The following is an 11,900-nucleotide window of genomic DNA, read 5'->3' on the forward strand; positions in this document are numbered from 1 at the left end:
CCAAGTGGAAGGTATATTGTAAACTTATCTCATCACCATCCTGAATGGTTTCATAACATTTTCAGCTTTAAGAGTATGCCTAACATGCTATAACAAATAGACAACTTATTCGTGCATATCTAAAACTTGTTCTCATAGAATCATAAAGCCGCCACTATGTACCTGCCACTTGGATTGTACAGTTCATGATGAAGTTAGCATGGTGATGAAGTGTATGATACTGTCACCACAAGCTTAGTCATAAACTTGTGTTGTTAGAATCATACAACTTCATCACCATGTTAAACACTTTTCCATAAGCATAACAAGCCAAGTGACATGATACATAGTAATGGAGATTTAGGAGTATGCCTAACATGCTATAACAAGTAGACAACTTATTCAAGTGAACATGCTATAACAAGCATACAACTTATTCCTTACTTATCATCATAGGTCATGTTCAAATAAAAAAGAGAATGGTGATATCAATTAGCCTAAATTTACCTTTTAATACATGCTTCATACATGCTCAATGACCCTTTTACAATGTTCCTCTAATACTTGATGCATGATTAATAAGCTACATGCCCAAATGAACAATCATACACATACTCATACAGAACCTCAAACATAAACATCAACAGAACATCATACATAAACATGTTTCATACACATACACATACTCAATCACTTCTAGCAGTATAACTCATAGGTGTAAGAGTAGTGCCAATCTCAAAGAACATTCAAAGCTTTAGAGTATGCCTAATCAGACACTTGCTTAATGATCATTCATACATGAACTATATGAGTCCTAGGTTCCAAAACAGTACATCAAACATACACAAGCACTTCTAAAGGCATGACCAATCAGTTCAAACCAACTTAACATTAATATATATTCAGTAAGTTAAAGAAATCTTCCCATATGCTAAAGGCATGAACCGATTGACAATCTCTTCAGTCAGCCTTCGCATGTAGCATTCTTACTATCCCTGCAAATATTATGTTCAAATAAAAAGAAATCAGAACATCTTCAGCAACCGGCAATGTATTACCCTAGGTTAAAAAAGATAGTGACCCAAGAATTTCATCGGTGAATCTAACAATGAATACAATAAAATCAGTATCTAAGCGAGAGATCTAACCCTTTAAATCATAGCTCTGAAAATCAATAGATCCTTATTCCAGCTGCTGAAAGTGACATACACAAAAGTAAATCGGATGAGGAAAAGAGAGAGTAAGGAACAATGACAATCAATAGATACTTACCAGTACCGTGTTTATAGCTCACCCAGTGATTGCATGTTCAAATCAGCCATGGCGATAGAGAGGGATGAGAGGGATGAAGCTCTTGCGTAACCTAAAATGGGGTTTGGAATTAGAGAGAGGGTTTATATATCAGCTGAAAATTTCAGTCAAACAAGAGCGCCTAAAATTTAGGGATTGACCGCGTAAGTGAAATTTCATTTGCCTTTTTTTGTTTTCGGCAAACAATGACATTCATTTATTATAAGTGTCATCTGTTGAGTAAGTGAAATTTAACGAAAACGCGCGTTTTCTTTGGATGACAGGATTATGTAATCGTAATGTCATCTGAGAATCGAGCGCATTTTTTATTTCGCTTTCAGATGACATACAGTTAAAATACTGTCACGAAAATATTCAGACGACACGAAAACAAATGTCTGTCATGTATCTTGTGTCATGTGAAAGGGAAAATGACATAGTGTTAATCTCTTCAATTAATAGTTTCAAGTTGAAATAAGAAGAACCATCTTCCTCCATTGCTCTCTTTGCCTTAAAACTTAACTCTTTTACTTTTCTTCTAATCTCTTAATTATTATCACAAAAATTAAGTTTAAGGGGCATGTTAAAATATTAATCTTAATTTTAATAAATAAATAAATAAAAAGGGACCCGTATGCATTGACCCATAAATGCATTGACTCATGAATTATTTGGGTAGGTGTTGAAAAATTAACAAAAAAAAAAAAAAAACAAAGTCCTAAATACTAAAGTATAGTGAAAATTGAAATTAGAAAAGTGTGGTGGAAATGGTTCCACGTTTGTGTGCATAGAAATGTAGTGTTTTATTGTACGACTCTATAAATAGTTTTTTGGTTATGTAGTGTGCCAGAAAAAATGGAATTGAGTGCCACATTAATAAATTAAGACTTCTTAGTTTCTTGTGCAAATTTTTGTTTCTTCCACAAATACTATTTTTTCTTTCAAAATTACATAATCAGTCTATACAAATTACGGTCCAATCCTTATCAAATAATAATTCTAGTACATTTATTCCAACAGGAACATCTTTAGATGATCCACATGAAATTTACAAACTTAATGTAACCTAAATAATTACAACATTATTGATTCACATTGAAGGTATGCTTGCTAGAACCTTAATCTCTTCAATTAATAATTTCAAGTTGAGATAAGAAGAACCATCTTCTTCCATTGCTCTCTTAGCCTTCAAACTCAACTCTTTTACTTTTCTTCTAACCTCTTCACCTTCCTCTCCTACATCAAACACCTTTGCTATAGCCTTTCCAACATCTTCTCTCTTTACCACAACTCCAATCTTCTCTTCCTCTCCCCAAACAACACTTTCCTTAGCCCCAACCTTCACACCTATTTTCAACACATCCACAGCGAGTTTCTCATTGTAAAATTGATCCAAAAAAAGCGGCCAAGTAATCATAGGTACGCCTACACTAATCCCTTCCAGCACTGAATTCCACCCGCAATGTGTTAAGAATCCCCCTATTGCTACATGTGACAGTATAACAAGCTGCGGCGCCCATCCTCTTATTATAAGGCTTCTCCCTTTAGTCCTCTCTTCGAATCTTTCCTCTTCCATCCATTTCTCTAACTCCACCGATTTCTCGCCTCCTCTTATAACCCAAACGAACGGTCTATTCGACGCTTCTAACCCTAGGGCAAGCTCTATCAACTGCAAAGTTACTAAATTACAAATACTACCGAAGCATACGTATATTACAGAACCTGATTGTTGCTCGTCGAGCCACTTCAAGCATTCATCAGATTCTCGGATCGACACGTTATCGCCTCGTTGAATCAGATCCGAGTTATCTTTGTTGTTCAACGAAACCGGACCGATACACCATACTTTATCTCCTCTCACCTTTGTGTATTCCTGAACATATTCAGGCTCCAATTCTTCAAAAGAATTCATTATGATCCCATATGTTAACTTCTCAGCAGCTACTATTTCGTCCACGAGTTTGCCAGGATTCCGAATCGCTGCTCCACTGAGTTGTTGTTTGGTAAACTCAACAGAATCAGGCATTCCAGGAACTGAGAAGTATTCTGATTCGGATTCTACGGTTTCGAGTACCCCGGAACTGGCTAATCTATGCATACATAACATAGAAAAGCAAGAAAATCCAGTGAAAACGATTCGTGGAAGATGAAACTTAGCAGCAAGATGGCTAGTGTAATACAAAGTTATATCAGAAATGATGCAATTAGGGCTTGGTTTGATGTTTTCGAGCAGTTCTTCCGCTGGCTGCTGCAGGAGTTCGTTGATTGCGCAGGCGAAATCGGTGGCTTGGCCCAAGGAGGTTAGCAGATCTAGATTCTCGCAGTTTTTTGGTAGTCCAGCTTCTTCTGCTGGAAATTCCAGTTGAATGCAGTTGATTCGGAGACCGGATTCGGCTGCTCGATCTAGGGTTTGTTTGAAACGATTAGCGTTAATTGGAGTAGTGATTAATGTGATGATAACTCCATTTTGTGCTAATAATCTTGCAATGTCGATCATGGGGATCATGTGGCCTTGAGCCATGTGAGGAAACAAGATGAAATGGAGCTGCTGCTGCTGCTGCTCAGATTCAGAAGCCATTTTTAAGAATAGAAGAGAAAAATATTGCTTGGTATGGATCTACTTTTCCTTATTGTCTTTAAATATAAAATTTAGTAGGTAGTCTCTAAACTAACAATAATAAAATAATTGCTAGTTTCTCTAAATAAATAAATTATAAATAGGATCAGTAGCGGAGCCATGGTTTCATATCTGGCTACTGTTCGGGATAATTTTGTAGAATCCAATTTTTTTGACTTCCAGTATGATAAAATGTTTCGTTTGAAAGTATTGATTAAAAAATTAAAAGTGTCTAAGAGAACATAGAGATTGTTTTAAAGAGTGCCAAAAATTAACAAATCATTTGTCAACTTTTATTAAAAAATGCTCAAATTATTAATTTAATCATCTTGGAGGGCTGCTTGAGCTGAACCACTGTCCCTTAGGGGTGGTGCCAGAGACCAGGAGGCTTCAGTCCCCGGGCTGTCTCCGTCCTTGAATAGGATTAATAGGGTCGATTTAATAAAAGGGATTTGTATCAAAGAAGAAAAACTTTTAAAAAATTAAGATAAGAAAAACTTTTAAAAAATAAATATATATAGATAACGAAAATCAATTGATGGATATGATTCAATTTTATTGATGAAAGATTGAAGAAATTAAGAATAGAAGTGAAGAAGAAGAAGACAGATCACAGTGAAAAATATTGTTAATGAATTGCAGTTTCATTATTAAAAATGTTTGGTACCTCTACTTCTCCTTATCTTTGAATAGAGAAATAGCATAATTAAAGTATTAGTTGTCTCTTAATAATCTATTAAAAATGTTTGGGTTGACTCTAGATCCATTATTTTGGGGTTAATTATTATCACAAAACTTAATTTTTAAATATCAAAATCATCCAACTTGCATTTGATTTCTCATATGTAGTCATTTTATCCGGAATTTAGAAATACAGTCATTGAAATAGACACATTAATAACATGTAAGCCAAATTTTTGCACTGAATTAAAAAAATAAATAAATATATAGTTTGGCGTTGCTAGGTTTTGTTGATGTGAGACATGGAAATGAAGGATATGAATGCAATTGATTGGATTGGATTTGATAACATGTATTTTTTTTTTAAATCCATGTATAAAAAAATTGACTTACATGTCTTTTCCGATGTTCGTTATTGTCGAAGTTTAGATAAATGACCACATGAGAAATCAAATATGTAATGTTGAATGATTTTCATGTTAAGAAATAAATTTTGTAATTAATGTTTCATTCCAAATACGTGAGACTATCAGTACAATTAACCTTATTTTGTGAAAATGATGCGGACATCCTTCAGACGATCACTGCCCAGACGCAACCTGGCGGATCCTCAGATACCATAGACCACACGAACAACACATGCACCTAGGGTTGTATCCATCAGGGCGGATCCTAGGAGTGTACGGATGGGCGTATCCCTTCAGGCGTATCAGTGGGCGTATTCCTAGGCGGATGCTCAGGCTTACTTCCTCACGAAGGAAATCACCAACAACCTTGACAATCCGTACATGTACCTTTGTACTACTTGTCTGGGCGCTTTACCTATCTTACCCTTTATTTTGTGCCTTGTGTAACCCTAGGAGGGGTATTTCTTGTCATTTCGGGAGTTATTTAAACTCCCATTTTGTAAGGATGAGGTAACTTTTAATCAATCAATTCTTTCTCTTTGAGAATTACAGGTTTATACCTTTATCTTGGGATGCACTCCTTCTAGTCTAGCTAGAGAAGAACATCTTTGTTGGTTTACGATTAAAACCTTCATTTATCGCTTTCAATTTGTATCAGTTGGTATCAGAGCCAATCGTTTCCTAACCCGAAACTTCTTTTGGCAATGGTTCAACCTCGACAACCGCAAGACTCCATGGAGGCCGGTGACCGGAGATATGAAGAGCTGAGGGAGCACCTCACGGAGCAGATCCAAGACAACATTGAGCTGCAGAGGCAAACCGACCAACGGTTCCAAGAGTTATCCACTTCCCTGGAAAACTTCAAACGGGAGGTTCTGGCCTTGATCAGACCAGCCGCCGGAGAGTCAAACCAGAGGAGGGAAGGAGTCCCTAAACAACATCCCCAAAGGCAGCCCACACCACCATAGTCACCCCCACTCAAACTGCCCTTGGCAAATGTGCAGCCTCCACAGATGGGTCCTAGGGATCCTGAGGTAAGAAGACCCAACTATGTCCTTATACATAACGCGGATAGTGATAGTGATGATTTTGAGGGTATTGGGAATGATGACACCTTTAGAAACATGAGGGATGTTGGTCCCTTGGGCAACCGACATATAGGTGTTGCTAGGGCAGACTCATATCTAGGGAACTTTGATAGAGACGATGCTTTTAAGCTAAAAATAAACTTACCATCCTTCGGAGGTGAGTTAGATATAGAAGGGTTCCTAGACTGGTTATCTAAAGTTGAGCGTTTCTTTGAGTATGCTGGGATTCCTGATGAAAGGAAAGTGAGGCTGGTGGCGTATCGTCTGAAGGGTGGCGCATCAGTTTGGTGGGACCAGTTGAGGGAAGAAAGGAGAAGAGGGGGTAGAGATCCGATTAGATCTTGGCTACGGATGAAAGCGATGTTGAGGGAGCGGTTCCTACTACCAGATTATGAGCAATACATTTACAGTTCCTACAGAGGATGTTCTCAGGGAAGTCGGAGTGTCCATGAATATACCTCGGAGTTCCTGAGACTTTCGGCAAGGGCTAACTTGTCAGAAATCGAAAGTCAAAAGACCTCTAGGTATCTAGAAGGGTTGAGATACAACATCCAGGATCGTATTGGTACACAGATGGTGATTCGAGTGTAAGATGCCAGGAATTTAGCTCTTAAGGCTGAATCCCAACTAACCGGGAGATCTAGGAGGTCCGCCACTACTAAGCATACACCTAGAGGAAGAGATAATATGAAGTCCTATGACAAAGGCAAACAAGTGGCAAGTGCTAGTGGGGCAAAGGTCAGCAACGTGGGAAGAGGATCTGGAGGAGATACCAGGCCTTACAAAGAGGTACCTATACCGCCTAAGAACAACAACCCATACGCCAGGCCATCACCTTTTAAATGTTTTAGGTGCAATGAGCCAGGTCATAGGTCCAACGAGTGTCCGAGGCGGAAGAACGCCAACGTGGTGGAGAGATATGAAGATGACTATGAAGAAGGGGATGACGTGTTTTGTGAGCCCTTAGGTGATGACGATGATGAGGCGGATGGGGAAAGACACGCCATTCACGTGGTAAGGCGTTTATTAGTCTCTAGCCGGGTAGAGGGAAATCAGAGGCACCAACTATTCAGGACTCGCTATCTTGTGAAAGGAGGGCGATGCAATGTTATAATAGATAGTGGCAACTAGGAGAATATTGTGAGCAGCAGCGCCGTTCGGAAATTCGGGCTATTGGCAAAGGCGCATCCTGACCCATATAGGATTAGATGGATCAAGAACGTGGGTGAGCTCCGAGTAGATCAGAGGTGTAAGGTGCCCATTGAGATTGGAGATTATAGGGATGAGATCTATTGTGATGTAGTTGATATGGATGCTTGGCACCTCTTGTTGGGAAGACCATGGCAGTTTGATAGGGATGCCATCCATACAGGAGTAAGGAATACTTACAGATTTTTAAAAGATGGGGTGAAGTTTGTACTCACGCCAATGATGAGAAAGCCAAAGGTCAATGAGAAGTCTACTTTGGTAGTTTGTCCCACACACAAATCATTTGTTAGCGAATGTGAGGAGAGTCAGATGGTGTATGTCGTAATGGTTAAGGCGAATCACAAAGCATTCCAAGAGGGCAAAAGAGAGATGTCGAATGAAGTGACCCGCCTACTTGGCGAGTACCAAGATCTGTTCCCTGAAGGGTTGCCAAGTGGTTTACCACCTTTGAGGGACATCCAACATCATATCGATCTTGTGCCTGGGGCTAGTTTACCAAGCCTCCCATATTATCGAATGAGTCCAAAGGAGAATGACATCATGAGACAGAAAGTGGAGGAACTCATTGAGATGGGATACGTTAGGGAAAGTATGAGTCCATGCGCCGTTCCAACTTTACTTACACCTAAGAAGGATAGGTCTTGGCAGATGTGTGTAGACAGCAGGGCTATTAACAAGATCACCATCAAGTACAAGTTCCCTATCCCAAGGCTGGATGATATGCTGGATCAACTTGGCGGATCCAAAGTCTTTTCCAATATTGATCTCAGGAGTGGTTATCATCAGATACGGATTCGGGCTCGGGATGAGTGGAAGACTGCCTTAAAGACCAGAGATGGATTGTATGAGTGGTTAGTGATGCCATTTGGGATGACTAACGCCCCTAGTACATTTATGAGGCTGATGAATCAGGTGCTTCGCCCGGTGATTGGAAAATTTGTAGTTGTGTATTTTGATGATATTCTGATTCATAGCCGGACCTTGGCGGAACATGTGGAGCATTTGCATATATTGTTTGAATTGTTGAGGAAACACCAGTTATACGCCAACACTAAGAAGTGTGATTTTGTCATGGAAAGCCTGGTTTTCCTTGGGTTCGTGGTTAGTGGCGATGGAGTCCAAGTTGATGGGGAGAAGGTAAGAGCTATCCATAATGGCCTACTCCGAGGAACGTGGGGGATATCAGGAGTTTTCATGGGCTAGCAACGTTTTATCGACGATTTATTAAAAACTTCAGTTCTATAGTAGCCCCGTTGACGGAATGTTTAAAGAAAGGAAGAGGATTCAAATAGGCGGATGCTCAGAAGGACAGCTTCGCCTTGATTAAATAAAAGTTGAGCACAACACCTGTACTGGCCTATCCCGATTTTGATAAACTATTTGAAGTTGAATGTGATGCCAATGGAGTTGGGATCAGTGGCGTCTTGATGCAAGCAAAGAGGCCCATTGCATATTTTAGTGAGAAGCTCTGTGAAGCAAGGCAGAAGTTGGCTACCTATGATCAAGAATTCTATGCAGTGGTCAGGGCGTTGAAGATATAGGAGCACTACCTGTTGGGGAAAGAATTCATCCTCTACACTGACCACCAAGCTCTTAAATACTTGGGAAGTCAGAAGCAGCTCCGAAGCTCCATACACGCCCGATGGTCCGCCTTCATAGATAAGTTCCCCTATAAGCTTATCCATAAGGCTGGAAAACAGAACAAAGTGGCGAATGCCCTAAGCCGAAGGGTGGCCCTATTAAAGATAGTGAACCTGGAAGTCGAGTGTTTCGAACACATCCGAGCTGAATACAAGGCGGATCTTGACTTTGGCAGTATTTGGGAAAAGTGTCAACACTAGTATGGAGATGGGGCATATCATTTGATGGACGAATATCTTATGAGGGCAACCAGCTTTGCTTACCATGCACTTCCATCTGTGAGAAGGTTATCTGGGACCTACATGACGGATGTCTGGGTGGACATTTTGGGCGGGACAAAACATATGAAGCAGTGAGTTCCCGTGATTTCTGGCCTAAGATGAGGAGGGACGTTGCCTACTTAGTAGAACGATGCTATATCTGCCAGACCGCTAAGGGACATACGACAAACGTCGGTTTGCATCTGCCACTGCCGGTACCAGAAACTATATGAGAGGATCTATCCATGGATTTTGTCTTAGGATTACCCAGAACTTAAAGGGGCATTGATTCCATTTTTGTTGTAGTTGACAGGTTTTCCAAGATGGCACATTTCATACCCTATCGAAAGACTAACGATGCCTCTGCGATTGCCAAGTTGTTCTTCAAAGAGATTGTCAGACTACATAGCGTACCAAAGAGCATTGTCTCAGATCAAGACACGAAGTTCCTAAGTCACTTTTGGCGGACGTTGTAGGCCCTTTTTGATACATCTCTAAAGTTTAGTACTACCACCCATCCTCAGACAGATGGTCAGACAGAGGTAGTCAACCGAACTTTGGGAAACTTACTACGTAGCAAGTGTAAGGATAATCCTAGGATGTGGTCTTGGCTCAAGCCGAGTTCGCCTATAATGGATCTGTACATTCGAGAACTGGGAAGTCGCCATTTGAGGTGGTATATACGAAGACTCCGAATCACACTCTAGATGTAGACCATCTGCCTAAGGGGAACGTGACCGCCAACCAGCTAGCCAAGGACTATGTACAGATGCACTAAGAGGTGAAGGAAACTCTTGAGGAAAGAAACCAGAAGCTGAAGGCTAAGGCAGATGAACACCGTCGAGACTTACAGTTTGAAGTGGGGGACGAGGTTATGGTTTATTTAGGCAAAGAAAGACTCGCCAATGCCCCAAGTAGCAAGCTTCGACCCAGGAAATATGGGCCATATAAAGTCACCAAGAAGATCAATGCCAACGCCTACCATATAGCTTTGCCAAATTGGCTTGGTAAAATGTCACCAGCTTTCAACATCCGTGACCTTAGTCAATGGAAGCCAGATGGTCCGTTGGAGCTTGACAAGAACCAATCAGTGTCCAGCTCTTTCAAAGAAGGAGGGAATGATGCGGACATCCTTCAGACGATCATCGCCCAGACGCAACCTGGCGGATCCTCAGATACCATAGACCACATGAACAGCACGTGCACCTAGGGTTGTACCTATCAGGGCGGATCTTAGGAGTGTACGAATGGGTGTATCCCTTCAGGCGTATTAATGGGCGTATTCCTAGGCGGATGCTCAGGCTTACTTCCTCACGAAGGAAATCACTAACAACCCTGACAATCCGTACATGTACCTTTGCACTACTTGTCTGGGCGCTTTACATATCTTACCCTTTATTTTATGCCTTGTGTAACCCTAGGAGGGGTATTTCTTGTCATTTTGGGAGTTATTTATGTTGGTCCCTTATAACGTGACAAGTTTAGTTCCAAGGGGGGGGATAGGAACTATTTAAAATTTTGTCCGTTTAGGCTGACTTCTTTTCTTAAGAAAAGGTTTACACAGCGGCGCTAAGTAGTTTTAAGACACAAGCTTAGTCAACTTATGACTAAGTCTGTTTCTTTCGTTGAGTCAGGAGATAGCACTTAGAGTCTATTCCTAAACTCAGCTTCTTAGTGCACTCAACTCAGCGTGAGTTCGTTACTTAGTCAGTTTTATAGCAAGCAATATATAAAGGAGTTTAAGGGTTAGAAATATGTTACTCAGCAGACATATCCTGGTTTGGCCTCTCCGCCTACGTCCAGTCCCCGGAACTCGTCCGAGCTTTTTGAATTCTCTACTGAGCTCTTTAAAGGTAGAGCACGAAACCTTTTACAATAGAAGCTGAGTATACAAGAGTACCTTCCTCTATACCTCTACTCACTCTTATATCTACCATTGAGTACTATAACCGAGTACTTAGCCTCTTCTTTCTATTCTTCTAGAAATGATAAAGTGTTTGTCCTAAACAACAATTGCTAAGACACTTTAGATGATTGAAAATCACTCTAGACTTTTACACAATAATTGGAAATTGGTGTAAGGTTTTTGCTTTGCTTTTCTCACAGAACTTCATGTATGAATTTGGACAGCGTTTCGACTGATTGAAGATCTGCATCGATTGAAGCAAATGAGAGGCCTTTATATAGTGACACTTGAGACACCGGTAATTTCGAATTTCGAAATAACCGTTGGAGGGAAACGGCTTCCTGTCGTTGTCACTCAGTACGCGCTCAGTTTCGTTGGCCAATGAGATTCTTGCATCTTCTGTCCATGGCAGTGCTTGGCAGCTTTTCGTCTGGCAAACAGAGTGTTTCGACATATTTGGCAAAGTCTTCCAGACAGCTTCATGCGCCTTCTGAACTTTACCCAAAGTAGAAATACTTTGTCTAGAAGTTGGTTCTTGTCTGCCGCTGTCTTGTACTTCTTGTCGTTCCACTCAGCAGCTTCATCTTGAAGCAATTGAGAGAAGGCTTCTCGATCCTTCTTCAAGCTGAGCTTGTGCTTTGTACAAAAACGACTGTGTTTTGAAATCTTGGGCCGTAAGGTCTTGATGTGTTGACTTGGGCTTGACTTCCACTTATGGGCTTTTAGACTTTTAATCTTAATGTCTTATAGATCAATAAACTCAACATTGAACAAACATATTAGTATGAATAAATCAAAGCATTTAAATTTAATGTGTTAGAA

General features: G+C 40.4%; 1 protein-coding gene across 1 annotated transcript; it reads right to left on the reverse strand.

Moving 5' to 3' along the window:
* Positions 1–2,359: 2,359 nt before the first annotated feature.
* Positions 2,360–3,847, reverse strand: LOC136208159 (UDP-glycosyltransferase 73C6-like). The gene has a single exon (XM_065998973.1). It carries the CDS (start codon positions 3,845–3,847, stop codon positions 2,360–2,362), a length of 1,488 nt encoding a protein of 495 aa, XP_065855045.1.
* Positions 3,848–11,900: the final 8,053 nt, after the last annotated feature.

The sequence above is a fragment of the Euphorbia lathyris genome, chromosome 10, assembly GCF_963576675.1.
Source record: "Euphorbia lathyris chromosome 10, ddEupLath1.1, whole genome shotgun sequence".
In the NCBI taxonomy this organism is placed as follows: domain Eukaryota; kingdom Viridiplantae; phylum Streptophyta; class Magnoliopsida; order Malpighiales; family Euphorbiaceae; genus Euphorbia; species Euphorbia lathyris.